General features: G+C 38.1%; 1 protein-coding gene across 1 annotated transcript; it reads left to right on the forward strand.

Annotated features, from left to right (window-relative positions):
• The first annotated feature begins 16,948 nt into the window (after nt 1–16,948).
• On the forward strand, nt 16,949–20,023 carry LOC149827808 (uncharacterized). Its single transcript, XM_090018253.1, has 2 exons — nt 16,949–17,188; nt 17,422–20,023. Exon 2 carries the CDS (start codon nt 17,697–17,699, stop codon nt 19,884–19,886), a length of 2,190 nt encoding a protein of 729 aa, XP_089874379.1. The 5' UTR covers nt 16,949–17,188; nt 17,422–17,696; the 3' UTR covers nt 19,887–20,023.
• The last annotated feature ends 282 nt before the right edge of the window (nt 20,024–20,305 follow it).

Genomic DNA, 20,305 nt, shown 5'->3' on the forward strand with positions numbered 1-20,305 from the left:
TGCTTTACAATCTTTAATATCACCTCACATTGCTTTCTTTGAAGACTTCAATGGTCTTCTTTTCCTATTTTCTCTGAGCAGCTAGTGCACGTCACCTTGTGTTGGGGCTTTGCAAGTTCAAAACCCAATGGTACGTTTGCACTTATACTTGTATCATGTCCTCTTTTCTTACTGGTGTTGTAGTAGGTCTTTATACATTATGTTCAAATTATCCTATTTTGGTTTTGCCCGGTAGTTTTAGACCTATTCTTTCAAACTTGAGGTGCACCGCCGGTTCAAACGTGTTCGAGTTATGTTATTCGGGACCTCTTGTTTGGTCCCATGAGTTTACGAAACAAAAAAAAGGGAGATTATTGTGGCGGGTATGGTTGTTTTCAGCATGGTGGGTGATATTGACTGAAAGAAACAATATCTTTTTCAGGGGCATCGAATTCAATTTTGGAAGGCTACGTCAGCGGGTTATGTTTGATGTGTATCTGACTCTTAAATTACATAGTAGAGACGGGGGTTTGGATCTACTTGTACTCTGAACTGTGCACAGTTACCATCTAGATGGTGGCTGTCTTACTCTTATGTTCCTCTCCCATCCAATATTCGGTTGGATGTATTTTGGTAATGTTGAATGATAAATGTTCTCTCTCTCAATCCTCATGATTCATAACATGAAAAATAAATATTGGACAGAGTTTTTATGGCAATCCAGCTATCTTTGTTGGCTCACCAGACTCCAAACAAATTCACATTCAGTATCTATTAAACTCATAGCTGACCTAATTATCTCTTAGAATAGCTCAGTAGAAGGTGCCTGTTGTTCAAATTTACTTACTAGACTCATGAAATGTCAAACTCTCGCACATCTTCAAAGAAATACTATCATGCTTCAGTTTTTCTCCCCACCAAATTTCTTTCCTGAAGAAGTGCATTTCTTAGAGAGGTTGAACATGAATGGCAGACCCAATGGGGGGACCTCCGCCACGATGCATCCAATAGCCAGGGCTTGTCTGGTGACTCTAGCCATCCACAAAGCGCTCCTTCTTGGGCAGACATTGTGAACAACAGAGGCGCAAATTAAAGGGGGGAATCCATCCCGGCGAAGATCGATAAGGGACTAGAAATACATGGATTAGTGTTGTTTTTGAGATTGAAGGTCAGATCTGAGGTGGGTCTCATGCCTTGATCCTTTTGTCCTTGAAGCTCTAGTTGAGATTGATGGCATGTAAATGCAACATAAGGGTGATTAAGGCGCATAAAGCTACGCTGTTCAGCCTCTATGATCCTAAAAGCCAATACATCATGGAGTCCAAATTATAGCGAGCGCTTTGAATATGTTCATATAGTTCCCCATGTAACAAAGACTTGACTATTCTTTCACTAAGAGGGTGTTTGTTTCATGCTTTCCTAGGAAAGAGGACTTCTTTGGCAAGAGGGTGAAACAACTTCATGAGAAATATGTGGTGGGGTAAGGTCTACATAATGAATGCAAAGAAACATCTTTCCTATCAAAATGGATTCATGCATCTTCTCATGGAGAAGCACTATCCCTCTTGGGAGTCTCTTTCAAGTAGCTTCCTTTTGGGTGGGGTTGTAACAAATGCCCCCTAAATGGTTATTTTGTACAGGAAATGAACTGGAATACAATTTAGGAATGACCAACAGAGATTTTTCATGCAACATCACCTTCATTTATCTAAGACATTGTGCCTATTGTAGTGTCATTTGTGTGCAATTTGTTTTACCACATGACTGAATATCCTTGGAAATTAAGTAATTAGAATCGAAGCTTCATGCAGCACCTTACTCACCTTAACCAATGAAACATTAATAACATCTATTCTGAGAAAATTTCTAAACAAAATTCTCATTCACATTCAAGATCACCTTTGTGATTGTTACAAGAGCTCCTTTTGGCCCAAATTTTGGAAAAAAAGGGTAAATCCTTTGGAAGCCTTGAATTGGAGGTGTGTTGTGGCTTTCCCAACACCCTCAGTTGTTTGTAAGCAGTGAATTATCGGTCTGTCCAACACCGTCTATTGTTTGGGAGCAGCGGTATTGTCAAAATGATGCATTGGTAATGGAGTTGGCAACCTAGCTCTAACACATGGGAATGTTTTTGGAGACTCCATCCCCAACATGACATTTTGACACCACATTTTGGAAATTAAAAACATATTTTGGCAACACATGGGAATGATGTTTTTATCTCAATGCAAGGCTTCCAAACACGGCCTTATTGGCATTTTCCTCGCTTTTGAATTACTTAGAGAAACTCCTACCACGGCCATATGATCTTGCATGTCTAACATTGTCAACAAGTTCATCAAGCCCTCTAATATCATACTCAAGTGGTCATTTGATTATTGTAAACAAGTGGCTTATTTCGGGCCTGATGAGATAGATGGATTCAGGTCCCCTCTGTGTCATGAAACCAATTGGATGGTTAGGCCTCACTATCATAAGCAAGTGGCCGCGGGTTCGAATTCTGCGAGGGTTGTTCCTTCAGTCTGCCTATCAAAAAAGGAAAAAACAAGTGGCTTCTTTGACAAAAATAATTCATACTACCTGTTGGTGCATCATGAGCAATTGTTTGTGTTGCATCACATCAGTGCCTTGAAGCACAATCATCTCATGCATAGCTTTAAGTATTTATACCACAAGCTAGCTTTGATGCCAAAAGTGCCATAGAATTGAAAGTGCAAAAAATGTTCAAATGCAGATATAGAATCAAGAACATTGTGTGGCACCAAGGCCAAGAGAAGCACTGGCAAAATGTAAAAGATCTTGAAAGCCAATAAGGCTGAGCAGGGTTGCATTGGTAAATATATGGTAACACATTGTATATCAAGTGTACCTGTACCAGAACCAGCACAAGACTTATTTTGGAAAACCATAAACAGAATAGTTGAATCTATAACAAACTCAAAAGCATGATCTTCAGTTCACAACTCTGCTAGGGTTAGGGATTGACACCTCGTTATTATGAGCCAAGATCCCTCGGCGGTTCCTCTCCATGCCTCCCGTCGGCCTTGAGGGACTACCAGGGCTTCCTATTGAACTTTGGAATCTGGGCTTCTTCAAAGGAGTAGCGAAATACCTCAAAGTTCATCTCATTGAGGTAGACAAATACACCCGTGCGCTGAAACACACAGAGTTTGCTAGGATCTATCTTGGGGCTCTTCTAAAGTTCAACCCCAAATCATCCATGAAGGTTGAAATTAGAGGAATCTGGGCCTTTGTTCAACCAATTCTCTATGAAGGCAGAATCAAGTTATGCACTCTCTGTAGCTCCACATTTCACGCCACTGAATTCTACCCTCAGAAGAGAACAGATTCTAGTGCCCCCCTGCAGTAGAGGATGGTGCACCCAAGTTAAGTCCACCAAACCTAAATGGCACTCTAGCCATGGTCAACAAAGTACTCTATCCATGAACAGATTCGCAGGCCTAAAAGTAGAAGAGAGCGAGGTTCCCCAAAACCCTCAAGAATTGGCAAAAAGCATAGAGGATGTCGGAACCTCTGGGATTGAAGGTAACAAGAGGGAGAGCCACAAAAGGAATGGCTCTAGAGCACAGGGAAACAACAACAACTACGCCTTCATACCAAAACAATTGGGGTCGGCGATATGAACAAAAAAAGAAAATCATTCTGGGTCTTTCCACATGAATCCTTCTCCTTCAATCATTTCTATCCAATGCCATGTCCTCGGTCCTTTCTTATCATCTCCATCCAAGTCTTCCTAGGCCTACCCGGACCTCTTTTAACTAATATATTTTCCCATTTCTCCATCCTGCCTCCTGGAACAATGTCAAGAATAACCAAGTTACTGTGAAGGAGACACCAGAAGAAGGTTACCAGTGGCAACTCCATCCCCCCCTACATGGAAGGGGTTACAGCAAGTGAGGCAATCGTGGTAGCGACGGATATGACTGGGATAGATAGTATAATGGTGAAAGTTGGTAGAGATCGATAGGGGTAGCATGTCGGAGGTTCCCCCAGGATTTGAATTCACAACATCTCTCTCTCCACCAAGAACCCATCTCCTTGTGCTGATGTGATGGGTAGGCTCGATGATGCCATGTGAGGGTAAGGTGTTGTAGATGGAGACCTCACACAAAGCATCGACTTAGCAACAAACATCGATCATTTGTTGCTTTCTGCTCTGTAATGAAGGAGATCACCAACCAATCCCTCCCAGAACGGAGTAAATAACTACTACTCAGCAGAGCGAGACATACCTGCACCATTTCAGGATCCATGGGAGTGGCAGTGGATCAGAAAGAAAACCTCAAAAGTGGTGAGAATGGGTCGCTTCCCATCTCTGGCAGCCTTCAATTTAACTTAGGGGTCACTCCATGAAATGCCCTAGTTGGAATCTGAGGAGTTTGGGTTGTGCGACAACCCCTAGGGAGGTAGGGCGTGTTTTTAAATGCAATAAACCTGATGTGTTGTTTCTACTGCAGACTAAAATAGGGAAGCGGATCAGGTCATGCTGAACATGAGCGTTTTTTGCTCAATTCTTTCTATGTTCATAGTAGTCATTCAGAAACATGATCAAATGAGTCTTTAGATCTCCTGACCCATTGAACTTGATGATTTTTTTCTGACATTATCTAGCATTTTACAAATCTCTTTTTAAGATGCAATCCTCTACCAAATAATTCCATCTATTTCCTTTATTACTGCATACCTGCTGATTTAACTCCTGAGCCATGTTTTCCAGCTTTCTATCTTTTTGACCTATTCACAAGGTTCTATTTGGATATGCATTGAAGACTGATGTGGGGTTTTGAAATGTCAGGTCCAAGCTTGTTCTTCATGTTTTTCTTTCGTTTTTAATCAGGTCTCACTATCTGCCAAATTTTGTTGAAGTTCCAACTTCAAAGTTTTTATGGCATATATCTCACTCTTTAGGTCTACATAAGTGTCTCTAACTCCAGATCCCTCTTGGATTTGTTTTCCTTTTCTTGAAGTTTGAGAGGCACATTTGACCTCTTCTTCTATATCATCTTCTTCATCTTCTAGGTCTGTGAACTTTTCTTCTGATAGATCATATGGGTTCACTGAAATCATTCACCAGATCTTGGATCTTTTTTCCCATGGCATCCATTTGCAACCTAGTGATGGGTCTTATTTGACTCAGTTTATTGGTTCATTCTTTGATTTTTTTATCTAAATTGCTGGGATTTGAATCTAACTTTAGATGGCTAGGGTTCTTAGGCAGATCCATTTGGGCATCCTTCTTCAAATATTTAAACATCGGTCTGGATTTCTAGCACAAACAAGAGTCCAAAAAAATCACCTTGCACACAAGATTAGATTTTGAAAACAAGTTTTTTATGTCTTCTTGAATACTCCACAGATATGTGAGGTCACTTCTTGGGTGCTACTGGGTTAAGGCTCCCTTTAGGTCCACCACAGATATACCCAGACTTAAGTATGCAGTATATGTGAGTGAAGATCCGACTTCCTTGATCCACTACCAATATACAGAGACTTATGTACCTAGTATGGTCATTACAAGAAAACATGTCATTACCGACCATAACAATGGCGACGATAAATTATCAATCAATAAGACATTATTCCCAACGATAAAAAATATCGTAGTAAAAATAGCTATAACCGACGACAAAATATTGTCGTTGTTATCACGTTGGTAATATGAATAGGAACACATGAAAGATGGTCAAGACTAAATATTACCAACGATATTATCGCCGCTTTTTAAATACGATTATAATTAATCGTCGCCTATTATCCTTTATATTTTTCGTAATATAAACAACGATAATTATCGTCGCTTATATTTTTCTTTTCAACATAAATATACGACAATAATATCATCAAATTAAAATATATGCATGATGATATTTATCACCATTATAGATTAATCTCGGTGCATACCAACATATTGATTACAATAATTATCGTTGTCAATATATTGATCATTTCTAATCTATTAACGATGATAATTATCATTATCAATATGTTGTCAATAGATTACGAATCATCAGCATATTGACGACGATAATTATCATTATCAATATATTGTCAATAGGTTATAAATGATCAATATAATGATGACGATAATTATGGTCGTAAATATATCAATTATTTATAATCTATTGATGATGATAATTATAATCATCAATATGCTATAAATCATTAGCATATTGACGACGATGATTATAGTTGTCAATAGGATATTATTTATAATCTATTGATGATAATAATTATCATCGTCAATATACTATTAATAGATTATAAATGATTACTATAATGATGATGATAATTATCGTTGTCAATATATTGATTATTTATAATCTATTGATGATAGATAATTATCATCGTCAATATTTTGTCAATAGATTATAAATTATCATCATATTGACGATGATAATTATCATCGTGAATAGGCTATTATTTATAATCTATTGATGATGATAATTATCGTCATCAATATGCTATCAATAGATTATAAATGATTACTATAATGATGACGATAATTATTTTTGTCAATATGTTGTGAATAGATTATAAATTATATCACCATCAATATGTTGTCGATAGATTATAAATCAACAACATATTGATGACAATAATTATCATCGTCAATATGCTATTATTTGTAGTCTATTGATGACGATAATTATCGCCATCAATATGTTGTCAATAGATTACAAATCAACAACATATTACAACAACAACAACTACGCCTTCATCCCAAAACAATTGGGGTCAGCGATATGAACCAACAAAGAAAATCATTATGGGTCTTCCACATGAATCCTTCTCCTCCATTCATTTTTATCCAATGCCATGTCCTCTGTGAGGTTCAAAGCATTCATATCCTTTCTTATCACATTCATCCATGTCTTCCTAGGCCTACCCCGACCTCTTTTAACTAATATATTTTTCCATTTCTCCATCCTTATAACTGGAGCATCATTAGGCCTTCGTCGAATATGTCCAAACCACCGTAAATGATTCTCTCTCATCTTATTTTCAATGGGTGCAACGCCTACCTTCTTACGTATCTCCTCGTTTCGAATCTTATCTTTTATTGTATTTTCACACATCCATCTCTACGCATCTTAGCTACACTCATTTTTTGAATATGATGTCTTTTGGCAGCCCAACATTCCGTACTATATAGTAAAGCGGGCCTAATAGTCGTCCTATAAAACTTTCCCTTCAACCGCAATGGCATTCTACGATCGCACAACACTCCAGTTGCACTCTTCCATTTCATTCACCCAACCTTTATCCTATGATTTACATCTCCATCAATTTCTCCATACTTTTGAATGATAGATCCCAAATATTTGAAAGAATCATCCACCGGTATTTTGTGCTCACCAAGCTTCACTACACTCCCATCACTACTTTGTTGCTTACTAAATCGACATTCCATGTATTTTGTCTTACTCTTACTCAATTTAAAACCTCTTGCTTCCAATGTCTGTCTCCATAATTCTAACTTAGTATTAACCTCAGCTCTAGACTCATCAATCAAAACAATATCATCAACAAACAACATACACCACGGCACATTTTCTTGAATTGATCTCGTAAGCTCATCAATCACTATAGCAAATAGGAAAGGGCTTAAAGCAGATCCTTGATGTAACCCAACTGTTATAGGAAAATTGGTTGTCACCCCTCCACAAGTGCGAACATTGGTTACTACTCCTTCATACATATCTTTAATTATACTAATGTACTTGAGAGAAACACCTTTCTTCATCATTGTCCACCAGAGAACGTCCCTAGGTATTCTATCGTAAGCCTTCTCCAAATCAATAAAAACCATATGCAAATCTTTGTTCCTCTCTCTATTTCTCTCAATAAGTTGTCTAAGAAGATGTATGGCTTCCATAGTTGATTCTCCGATATCATGACAATCTTCCTCAACCTAGACTCAATCACCCTCTCCCAAAGTTTCATAGTATGACTCATGAGTTTTATACCATGATAGTTTGTGCAATCTTGTATATCACCATTATTCTTATATAGAGGCACCAAAGTACTCTTCCTCCACTCATTAGGTATCTTATTTGTCCGCCAAATCTTGTTAAAAAGATTTGTCAACCATTCTAAACCTTTCTCTCCCAAGCATTTTCAAGCCTTGATAGGTATACCATCTGGGTCAACTGCCCTTCTTGATTTCATTTTCTTCAAAGTCTCTGCAATTTCTTTCTTTTGAATCTTGCGCATGAAGTCACGATTCATCTCATGAAAAGGAATTGAAAAGTCTCCAAGATCCTGAGCATGACTTTCATTAAATAGCTTATCAAAATAATCTTTCCATCTCTCTTTAATCTCCTCATCTTTGACTAAAACCCTTTGTGTTTCATGTTTGATACATCTAACCATACCCAGATCCCTCGATTTCCTATCTCTTATTTTTGCAAGCCTATAAATATCCTTCGCACCTTCTTTGGTATCCAACTTGTCATAAACCTCTTTATATACCTTATCCTTCGCGTTCCGAACTACTTTTTTAGTTTCCTTCTTTGCTATCATATACTTCTCCTAGTTCTCATTATCACTATTTTTACTTAGATTTCTATAACACTCTCTTTTAACCTTAATAGCTAATTTCACATCACGATGTATCCTTACCTAGCGGTGCACCGCCTTTAGACTCACCCAATACCTCCTTAGCTACCTTTCTCATGCCACCCGCTATCTTATTCCACATAGATTCTGAATCCTCCTTGAGACACCAATCAACTTCCTTAACTACCCGCTCTACAAACATTCCTTGTTTAGCTTCTTTCAGTGCCCACCACTTAATTCTATGATCTATCATATGTCTATCTCTTTTGCGGTATTGTCTAATTTTAAGATCTAAAATTAAGACTCTATGTTGTGTAGCTACACTTTCTCCTAGTATAACCTTATAATCGATGCAACAACCCCTATCTCTCTTTCTAAGTAGGAAAAAAATCTATCTGACTCGTATTAACCCCACTTTTAAATGTTACTAGGTGAGACTCCCTCTTCCTAAACCAAGTGTTTGCTAAGATCATATCATAGGACAAACCAAAATTTAAAATCATTTCTCCACTTTCGTTTCTTTCTCCTATACCATAGTCTCCATGGATACTCTCAAATCCATCCCTACTAATGCCTACATGCCCATTAAGGTCACCGCCGATGAAAAGCCTTTCTCCATAAGATATCCCTTGTACTACTCCATCTAAATCTTCCCAAAATTGACGCTTAATGGAATCATCTAAACCTACTTGAGATGCATTAACACTAATAATATTAATAATATTCGTACCTAATACTAATTTAATAAGTAAAATCCTATCACCCTTCCTACGGACCTTAACTACATTATCTATAAACTCACGACTCATAACAATCCCTACTTCATTCATATTCCTATTTATTCTTGTATACCAAATCTTATATCCCCAAGGTTCTATCACTTTTGCTTTCTCACCTACCCATTTGGTCTCTTGTAGACATAAAATATCAATATTTCTCCTACACATAACATCTACTAACTCTACCAACTTACCAGTTAAAGATCCTATGTTCCAAGTGGCTAACCTAATTTTATGCTCTTGGACTAACTTCTTTACCCCCACCTGTCTAACAAAGTGAGGGAGCCCTTGCCTATTTGACACCACACCCGGGCGCCGGTGTGACGCGTCGCTTCCGGGCGACGACCTAGCAACGCTAATTATCGTTATCATCATAAATATGCTATTATTTGTAATCTATTGATAATGATAATTATCATCTTCAATGTGCTATTATTTGTAATCTATTGACGATGATAATTATCATTATCAATATGATGTCAATAGATTATAAATGATCAGTATAATGTCGATGATAATTATCATCGTCAATATGATGTCAATAGATTATAAATGTTTAATATAATAATGATGGTAATTATGGTCATCAATATGTCAATTATTTGTAATCTATTGATGATGATAATTATCGTCATCAATATGCTACAAATCAACATATTGACGACAATAATTATCGTCATCAATAGTCTATTATTTATAATCTATTAACGACAATAATTATCATCATCAATATGCTATCAATGGATTATAAATGATTACTATAATGATGAGGATAATTATCATCATAAATATATTGATTATTTGTGATATATTGACGACGATAATTATTATCATCAATATACTGCGAATAAATTATAAAGGAAGAATATAATGATGACGATAATTATCATCATTAATATGTTGCCAATAGATTACAAAGCATCATCATATTGATGACGATAATTATCGTTGTCAATATGCTATTATTTGTAATCTATTGATGATGACAATTATCGCCATCAATATGCTATCAATATATTATAAATAATCAGTATAATTATCATCATCAATATGTCAATTATTTGTAATCTATTGATGATGATAATTATCGTCATCAATATTATGTCAACAGATTACAAATCAACATATTGACGATAATAGTTATTGACAATGATAATTATCATAATGTGGTTTTCTCCACATTCATGTAACTCCCACCCATTATCCCCATTACGTGGTCACTAACGTGACCCACTAATAGGTGTCAATCTGGGTTACACTGTGGGTTGGACCCATAACCCATAATGTCCAACAGGGCCTTCAGTTTGAGCATCAAACTTCTTTCTTTTAATGGTCATTATTTTATAAAGACACTATTTTTCTAGACTTTTAAACATCATGACTTATAAAGAGATTACTGTACAACAAGGATTGGTTCAATACGTATATTTAACTATTTTCATTCATATTTACTTTTGTGAAAACATATACTTTGTATTAACTTTATCAGTGTGTTTCAATTAAAAATGTGTCTGAAACTTTTTAGACCTTCACGCTTCCTTATCCATACACCTATTTCTGGCAACTAAGACTCCAAGATCAAACTACTCCATTTTAGTCTATATTTAGATTCATACCTAAACCAATGACCCACATACATCCTACTTTGGTGCTCCCAATTTATCATTCCTGAACTAGGTTGAGTAGGTTTTCATGGAAGATTTGAGATCTATGTGGATCGTTACTGGGCTAGCAAATTTGCCTCTCAACCAAATCAATGATAGGGTATTGCCCTAAAATCAAAACATCAAATCTTGGTAGTGCCATCAGTGTTGTGAGAGGCGTACGCCTCAAGGTACTGAGGCGCACGCTCAAGGTACCGAGGCGTTGCTGTGATGCGCTTAAAGTAAATATAAAAAGTTTCTAACCCAAATCTGGGATTTCTGGGTTATAGAAGCAGCCATGTTCACCATAATAATGATGAAATGTTTCACTAGTGCGAGGCGTTGCTGTGATGCGCTTAAAGTAAATATAAAAAGTTTCTAACCCAAATCTGGGATTTCTGGGTTATAGAAGCAGCCATGTTCACCATAATAATGATGAAATGTTTCACTAGTGCGAGGCGTTGAGTGTGATGCCATATATTTTTACGATATTCTAGATAATACCACGGATACTTGAGAGTCTCAGAGGCGAAGCGCAGGCTCAACGCCTCGCTTCGCCTCATCGCATTTAACAACCTTGAGTGCCATACATGATATATAATGAGGGTATTTCCAGAATCAGTTGTCTATTTGTATTTATGACAGCACAAATTGGAAAACTCTGTTTTGAGGGAAGTAGGATCATTATTTTATTTTTTTATGTCAGGCAGACCCCTAACAGATATCTCTTAAGCCCCATGTGGCAGAGGGATTAGAACCTGGCGGGTATGGAACTTGTATATATAAGTAAAGGAGTTGGATTAAAGTTCATATATCCACATCCCTCTTTATAGATGTAGCCAGATATTGCAAAAAAAAAAAAATTATTTTGGTTGATATTTTAAATGGCCAAGATACCACTTTCAAAATATCACAATATTATCATGTTATTTTATCAGGATAAGTAGGCTTTTGACGACTATTTCTTGGGGGAAATTGGGTTTTTCTATAAATGTGTTTTTGCTCATTTTTTTGCTTATTTTTTTATTTTATGCTTATACTTTTGTTCTAAAAAAGAGAGAAAAATTATCCAGTTGACAGCCTTAGAACCAACTTTTGCTTTAAATCCTCAGATGTCCTGGGTAGTCTCGTCCTAAATGTTTATTGGGCCAGGTGGAATATTCCACATCATATCACCAATCAAGAAACACCTGAGATTCAACGAATCCAAGCCGTTAAATCTGTACGATATATATACACGTGGATCGCATCGTGAAAAGGCAGGTGCGAGGAACCGCACGTGTAGTCCAATCAGATGCCCTGCTCCCTCGTGGGGGAAATAACGAACTTGGTATTCTCTCTCTTCAAAAGAAACAACTCGGTATCCTTTTTTGGGAACTTGTTCACGAAGTTGGTGAAAATTTATGACTTCAAACGGGACCGCAAAAATTACAGAGGACCATGAGATTTGATCCCCTACAAGTTACAACCCTGGAGCAATCTCACCCAACGTTTGACAGGATCTGTTCTCCTCTACCTTTCTCTAGGGTTATCCTTTATGGTAATTGGCGGGGTACAACAATTTGCGGGAACTATGTGTCCCTTTTTGTGTGGGACACACTGTGGAAGCAAACAGAGAATTAGGATTGTCAAAGGGTCGGGTTTGGTTCGGACCTAAGTGGAACCAGACCTGACCTTAATTTTTTTGGGTATGGTATCGGGTTTAGATTCGGGTCTAATCGGATCTACCATAAGAAAAATCATACCTAGACTGGATAAGAACTACATGAACCAGACTCAGGCCATACCTGGTAAAATAATACTTTTTTTTTATCATTTTTACAATGAAAATTTGCAGGCCATACTCGGGTTGGGCCCTGGTTAGGTATAAAATTTCACAAGCTATACCAGGCTCTATGTATTAATCATACCTTCAAGTCCGCACCCAGATCTTATTTGACTCTTCTTATTTATTACCATACCCAGACCCTATAGGGTTTGGTCAGAGTCGGGTCCGGGTAAACCCGACCCATTGACACCCCTAAGGAAAATGCAGTTATCCAGCCAAAGTGGACACTTTATTCCCATTTTTTGGGACAAAAGAATCACACTCCTAGGAGTGATACTTTTGTCCAGTACAAATAGGTCCAGGTAGTTTGTCTCGAATGAGTTGACTCGCACAATTTGTTAAAATCTGTTCATTAGGTGAATCGGTTTCTTAAAAAATGAAAAAAAAATAGAATTGAATCAAATTGATCTTGAATCGACCCCTTTTTACTGCCAGATGATGAGTCGTTAAAATATAAAAAAGTATATAAAAAATGTTTTAACCCCTTAGAAAATATTTAAAAATGAATTTGAATCGACATTGAATCGGCCCCTTTTGATTCATCATTGGGCCGATTCGGTCCGAATCGACCGATTTTGACATTGGTTGTGCATCGTTGTTGCATCCTGAAAATCAAATGTGCCCTTGGGGTATTTGACGCCCTAAACAACTCATCCAGATGGAGTTTGTCCCAGAGAAATTGTTGGATCCTTTGAGGCCTAACAATTTGCCCTACCAAAATTGGACACAAGTGTTACTTGTGTCCCATTTTCTCTGTGGGACGTGTTTGATGTAGGACATGGAGCCCACACCGGACGAGATGCAATGGTCTTAGAGGACAAGACTGTTTCACCAATCAAATGCCTCCTTACGGTCTGATGTTAAAGGGGACAATCAACTACATACAAAATCACATGACCTCAATTGTATGGTTATTATTTTAGTGCTTTTAATAATTTAATAAAAATACATTTTTATATCAAAACTATAAAAAATTATTTTTAAGTGATTAAAAATAAATAATTCGTGTCCTTCTGTCGTAGTTTTTAAAATTTATGGAACTCGAAACCGAGCGTCGGGGTCATACCCGTATTTTTGTAACACAAGATGCCCGATGTGACATCATAGTTTGGCAATGACCAAAATGGTTATTAGTGTACTTTGCTTGAACTAAAGGAGGCGTACCCCAAAGTGCCCTTTCAATGAACATAATAAATTGTGAAAAGATCAGGTGCAATACGATTGCACAAATATTTGTGCATTAAGCACCTGATCACCCTTCATCTTGGATCAATTGTGGGGCCCAATCCCTGATAGAGGGCAGTCAGGTGTTTAATGCACAAATTTTGTGCTATGGGATTGCACCGGATCCGGACTCTGATAAATTGGTGCAACTTTGGCCACAGAGGTACTTTCCAGAATGATCATAATGCGTGTGTACCCTTTAACTGTTTGACTTAACCGTTAATCTTTTAAGTTTAATGAGGGGATTATATTTGTGAAATCGTACACGTGACATTGAGATCTTTGAACTAGAAACATTATTTTTTTTTAATAGTAAAGTTTCTCAGTACATTGTGTGTTGATTCCTGGGGCATGTTTGCAATGCCTTGTCACTCTTTAAGGTGTGTTTGCAACTTCTATGATTTTTGTAACTTTCACAAGTTTTTTAGTGATTTTGATTGAATGGCATTTTAGAACTTTCACAGAGGCAGTGTAAACATGCAAAAAAATGCAATCATGTGAATGTTCAAACCTCAAAACTTGTGAAAGTTTTACACAAGTCTCACCCTGTGAATTACATTCTCAAGCATTGAATGCTTAGCTATGGATGTGATAAAAGCAGTGACAATATATGACATGAGAAGACATATAGTGATAGGTTTTCACAACTTAAAAACAAACATGAGAAAGTTAATGTCTAATATGAATCACATAAATTACTTTCTCAGGATCAAAACATTCATAGCTGAATAACCTGTGATTGTAATCACAATCACAAGACTTTATCAAGCTTAGTGAAATATGAGAAAAGTGCAACATGTGATTGTGATTGTCAGCTGTAATCGCTCTTGCCTTGAATCTTGTGAAAGTTCATTACACGGTTGAGGTGGTGACCGACAATCACAACTTCTATTTTCGCAGCTAAGATTGTTCATCCCCACTTATGACCATAGCAAACATGCAATTAAAGTTCTTAAAAATTTGACTAGTCAACAAAATTAGACAATATGAAATATGTTCACGTAGAATATATCTCTTGGCTTCATACATAAAAAAAAAAACAATTGCGAAAATATTTTAAAGCACCTTCATTTTTTGCTAAAGAACATGGTTCTAAAGAGTAGTAAATATTTTCCCATTCGTGAAGACATGGCACTGTATTTTTATAATTGAAATGTAGAGCCATATCCATCCATGCAAAAATGAATAGTATTATTATACTTTAAATGCAAAGAAAACAAGTTATTATTGTGTAATTAGAAGTTCTAATTAACTAAAAAATTTGCTCTCCTGTCCCTTACCCGTTGTTTTTTTTTTGGAGCTTAACATTATAAGTTAGCCCATGAAGGCTTCACTTACCTAGTAGGATCCAGTCGTGAATAGAGCTGGTAAACAAGCTAAGCTTGGCTTGTTCAAGTGCGGCTCATTAAGGGTACACCCTTGCTCAGGCTTAAGATGAGCTCAGCCGAGTCTTAGCTCCTTATAAGCTGTGCTTTAGGAGTCGATCATGAGCTAGCTCATTTAAAAAAAAATAATTTCTAAGTGCTTTTTATATGTATAAAACATATATAACATGTACAATATACATTATACATAATCTCTATATGGATTTCTATTTGCTATAAATGGTTGTACCTACAATCTATTGAATACCTCCCCCCCTAACACATGCTCTACTGCGATAAGAGGACTTCTAGCAACGAGGAGCTTCGTCTATGAGAGGATATTTGGTCTCTCTCTCTCTCTCCCTTCTTCTTCTTTTTTATTAAGGTTTTTCAAATTAGGGTTTGAATTAAGGATTTTGGCTCTCTCTTCCCCTTCTTTCTTCCTCTCATTTCTTCTTCTCCTCCCTTGATTAGGGTTTTTGAATTAGGGTTTTAATTGATTAGGGCTTTTGAATTAGGGTTTGATTGATTAGGTTTTTTTATTAGGGCTTGCGAATTTGGGTTTTTGAATTGGAACATGATTTGATTAGGGCTTTTTATATTTTAAAATTTTTATATCAAAAAATATGGTTTTTTATTTTTTTCTTCCAATTACATCAATGTTATACATGTGTCCAAGCTGTCTTCACAAAAAGCAATCAAAGGCTGACACAAGGAATACATGCCATTGTCCAATTGAAACAAACACTAAACAAGTACAATTATTTTTGTTCTTAACAGAACATGTGTTTTGTTTGTTCTATTCATCTATTTTGTCCAAGCTTGACACAATATTGTCATATTATTGATGCAAAACTGTGCTTTTTATTTATTTTATATATTTTTTTATTTTCTTATATTTTTATATAGAGGTCATTTTTTATGCAACTTCACTGCTCATTACCATCCATCTCAACATTTTTTGAGACGCTCGAGAAATGCCAAGATGGGTGACGGTCAAGCAGGTGGCTGCATATTATGTGAAATCTTTCATATATTTTCAAAGTTTAAATGTACTAATATTGTTTTGAGCAAAACAAATTTTTTATTTATTGTAAGATTTTTTTAGGAAAAATGTTTATAATTAGATTTGTGAATATATATATATATATATATATATATATATATATATATATATATATATATATAGAGAGAGAGAGAGAGAGAGAGAGAGAGAGAGAGAGAGAGAGAGAGAGACCTTGATCCTTAGGGCAAAAGGTAACTCCGGGGAGAGAGAGAGAGACCTTGATCCTCAGGGCAAAAGGTAACTCCGGGGGTTATTTTAGGGAGACCCCCGTCTTTTCTCCTACCCCTACTTCCCATTCTCTTTCTTTCTCTGCCCTCTCACGAAAACCCTCGCCTGCCCCTGCAATTCTTCCCTTCCCTCCCCATGCCCTTCCCTTTCTCCCTTTCCCTGCCCACCAATTAAACCCAAACCAAAAATTCGCCCCCCAAAATAGCAAGAAATTACCAAGCAAAAACCATTACCCGCTTCCCTTCCCTCCCTCTCACTCTGCAATTCCACTCTCCCTCACAGGAGTGAGGGGGAAACCCTAACCCTAATTCCCGGTTTTAGGGTTTTGGGGGATTCGGTTCGCGGGGAGCTCTTCTTGTTCTGCTGCTTCTGTTATCGTGAGAAATATTTGAATTTTGAACGGCGGGGTCGCCGGTTTTCGGAAACTTTGGTGGTGGGGAGTTAGGTTTTCCGGCTGGTTTCGAGTTGGGGTTCCCTTTTGCCCCTAATCTTTCGAGGTATCATATTAGGATTGCTTGATTTCGTTTCTGTTTTTCTTTCTGAGTGTTCTGTGTTTTGCTGAAATGTGAATTTGGTTTTTTTTTTCGGATTATTTGTTCTGTTATTGTGTTTGTTGTGGTGATGTTTTGAGCTGGGTTTTGTTGTTTGTTTGATTTTGGGTTTTCGGGTTTCTTTTGATTTTTTTCGTTTTTGTGTTTGTTTTGCTTCGGTTTTTCTGGGGGTTTTTCAGCTGTGCAATTCTGTGTATATGTGGGGAATTCGACTAGATTTTAGATTTGTTGCACCTCTGCGGTTGAGCGATGACAGCTTGAGTATTGTAATGAAAGGCGGGATTTTTGCTGAGGATTTGGCTTCTCTGGCTGTTGGTTCTGTTCTGGAGTTCATTAGTTAGGCCGTTCTTGAAGAACATTGAGAATTCTGGGGTTTGTTTGAGTTGGAATTGTTTCGTAAGATTGTTGGTGGAGAAAGAAGGTTTTTTTTTTTCGAAATTTCTGGGTTCCATTGATGGCAAACCATGAATTGGCTCTTGGGCGGGCCCACAACTTGGATCTGCGCCGTGCCCACACTCTCGGCCTCAGCCAAGCTCATGATTTGGGGCTCGGCCAGAGCCATGATCACAATTTGGGCATTGGGCAGAGCCATGAGCATGACTTGGATCTGAGCCAGTCCCATGAGCATGAGTTGGGTCTTCGCCAGAGCCACGTTCTCGCCCTCAGGCAGAACCAGGAGATGGGGCTCGGGCAGGGGCATGAGTTGGACCTCTCAGAGAACCACATGCTTGATAATCACGGCTTGGCTGTCGGGGATAACCATGAATTGGCAATGGAACAGAATCCAGAGATGGGTGGCGGTCAGGGCCACGAGCTGGTTGTTGCACCTGTGAATGAGCCTCAACTTGTGTCAAATCAGGAACTCGTTACGCCCATTCGTCAGGTTCGCACACTTTCTTGTAACCCAAATCATGAGCTGACAGTCGGCCAAGAGTTCCCGGATGTTAAAAGCTGCCGAAGAGCATTGAGGGATGCTGCTATAGCCATGCACTTTGAGATTCAGACCGTGAAGTCGGACAAGACACGATTCACAGCAAAGTGTGCTAGTGAAGGTTGCCCTTGGCGAATTCATGCTGCAAAGCTTCCAGGTGTTCCTACCTTTACAATAAGGACCATTAATGAACAGCATAACTGTGGGGGCATCACACACTTAGGGCATCAACAAGCTTCTGTTGGTTGGGTTGCCAGCTCTGTGGAGGACCGTCTTAAAGACAACCCACAGTACAAACCAAAGGATATACTTGAAGACATTCACAGAATGCATGGTATCACCCTGACATACAAGCAAGCTTGGCGTGGGAAGGAGCGTATCATGGCTGCTCTTCGTGGGTCTTTTGAGGAAGGATATCGCCTTCTGCCACAATACTGTGATCAAATCAAACGGACCAATCCTGGAAGCATCGCTTCAGTATATGGTACGGGGCCTGAAAATTGCTTTCAGCGCCTCTTTATTGCATTCCATGCTTCAATTTATGGCTTTGTGAATGCCTGCCGGCCGCTTCTTGGGCTTGATAGAACACTTTTAAAGAGCAAATACTTGGGGACTTTGCTCATGGCCACTGGATTTGATGGTGATGGTGCATTGTTCCCATTGGCATTTGGAGTTGTTGATGAGGAGAACGATGATGCCTGGATGTGGTTTTTGTCTGAACTGCATAATCTTCTTGAACTGAATACTGAGAACATGCCCAGGCTTACCATCTTGTCTGATCGGCAGAAAGGCATCATAGATGGGGTTGAGGCAAATTTCCCCACTGCATTCCATGGATTCTGCATGCGCCACCTTAGTGATAGCTTCCGCAAAGAGTTCAACAATCCAATGCTTGTGAACCTTCTCTGGGAGGCTGCATACGCGCTCACTGTTATTGAGTTTGAAGCTAAAATACTAGAGATAGAGGAAATATCACAAGATGCTGCCTATTGGATCCGACGTATTCCACCTCGTCTTTGGGCTACTGCATATTTCGAGGGAACAAGGTTTGGACATCTAACCGCAAATATTGTGGAGTCCTTGAATTCATGGATACTCGAGGCTTCTGGATTACCAATAGTTCAGATGATGGAGTCTATTCGTCGGCAGCTGATGACATGGTTCAATGAACGGAGAGAAACTAGCATGCAGTGGAACTCGATACTTGTACCATCTGCTGAAAGGCGTGTGGCAGATGCCATTGAACGGGCTCGTACCTACCAAGTCCTTCGTGCTAATGAAGCAGAATTTGAAGTTATATCTCATGAAGGAACCAACATAGTGGATATCCGAAATCGTTGCTGTCTATGTCGTGGATGGCAGCTGTATGGTCTGCCATGTTCACATGCTGTTGCAGCGCTCATTTCTTGCCGACAAAATGTTCATCGCTTTACTGAGAGTTGTTTCACTGTCACAAATTATCGCAAGACCTACTCTCAGACAATCCATCCTGTTCCAGATAAAACTCTCTGGAAGGAGTTGTCTGAGAATGCACAGAATGGTGGCAATAAGCTTGAAATTGTCATTGCCCCACCCAAGTCTCTTCGGCCCCCAGGGCGTCCAAGGAAGAAGAGAATCCGTGCAGAAGACCGTGGCCGTGTGAAGCGAGTTGTCCATTGTAGCCGCTGCAATCAGACAGGGCACTTTAGGACAACATGCACTACTCCTATATAAGTTTTCATTGTCGATGGTATTTAGATTATTGAGGTATTCTTAGGTTCTTGTGAAAAATTTACGGATGTTTTATGTATCCAGACCTACGCTCTTCTATTTTATTGGAAATTAAGGTTTAAGTTCCTTCTTGTTCCTCATGATTATTTACTGTCTAAATTAATGGAATTCCATGTTGGAGTATTATTTAGGCAACCACCAAATGTTAGGCTATCTGCTGGTTGCTTTATCTTTTGGGCATGCAAGTGTATTCTTGTTTTATACCCTCAAAGTTTCAGTTGCTTGACCTGTTGTCTCCTTTATTATCCTAAGTCTTTTTCACATTGAACTTTTCATTGCTCAGATATGTCGGACATGCTTTCTAGTTTTTTGTCTATGCGTAATGGCAATGCGACCTTGTACTGGACGCTGCATAGGATGTC

The sequence above is a fragment of the Nuphar pumila genome, chromosome 10 (assembly GCF_984573655.1).
Source record: "Nuphar pumila chromosome 10, dmNupPumi1.hap1.1, whole genome shotgun sequence".
In the NCBI taxonomy this organism is placed as follows: Eukaryota; Viridiplantae; Streptophyta; class Magnoliopsida; order Nymphaeales; family Nymphaeaceae; genus Nuphar; species Nuphar pumila.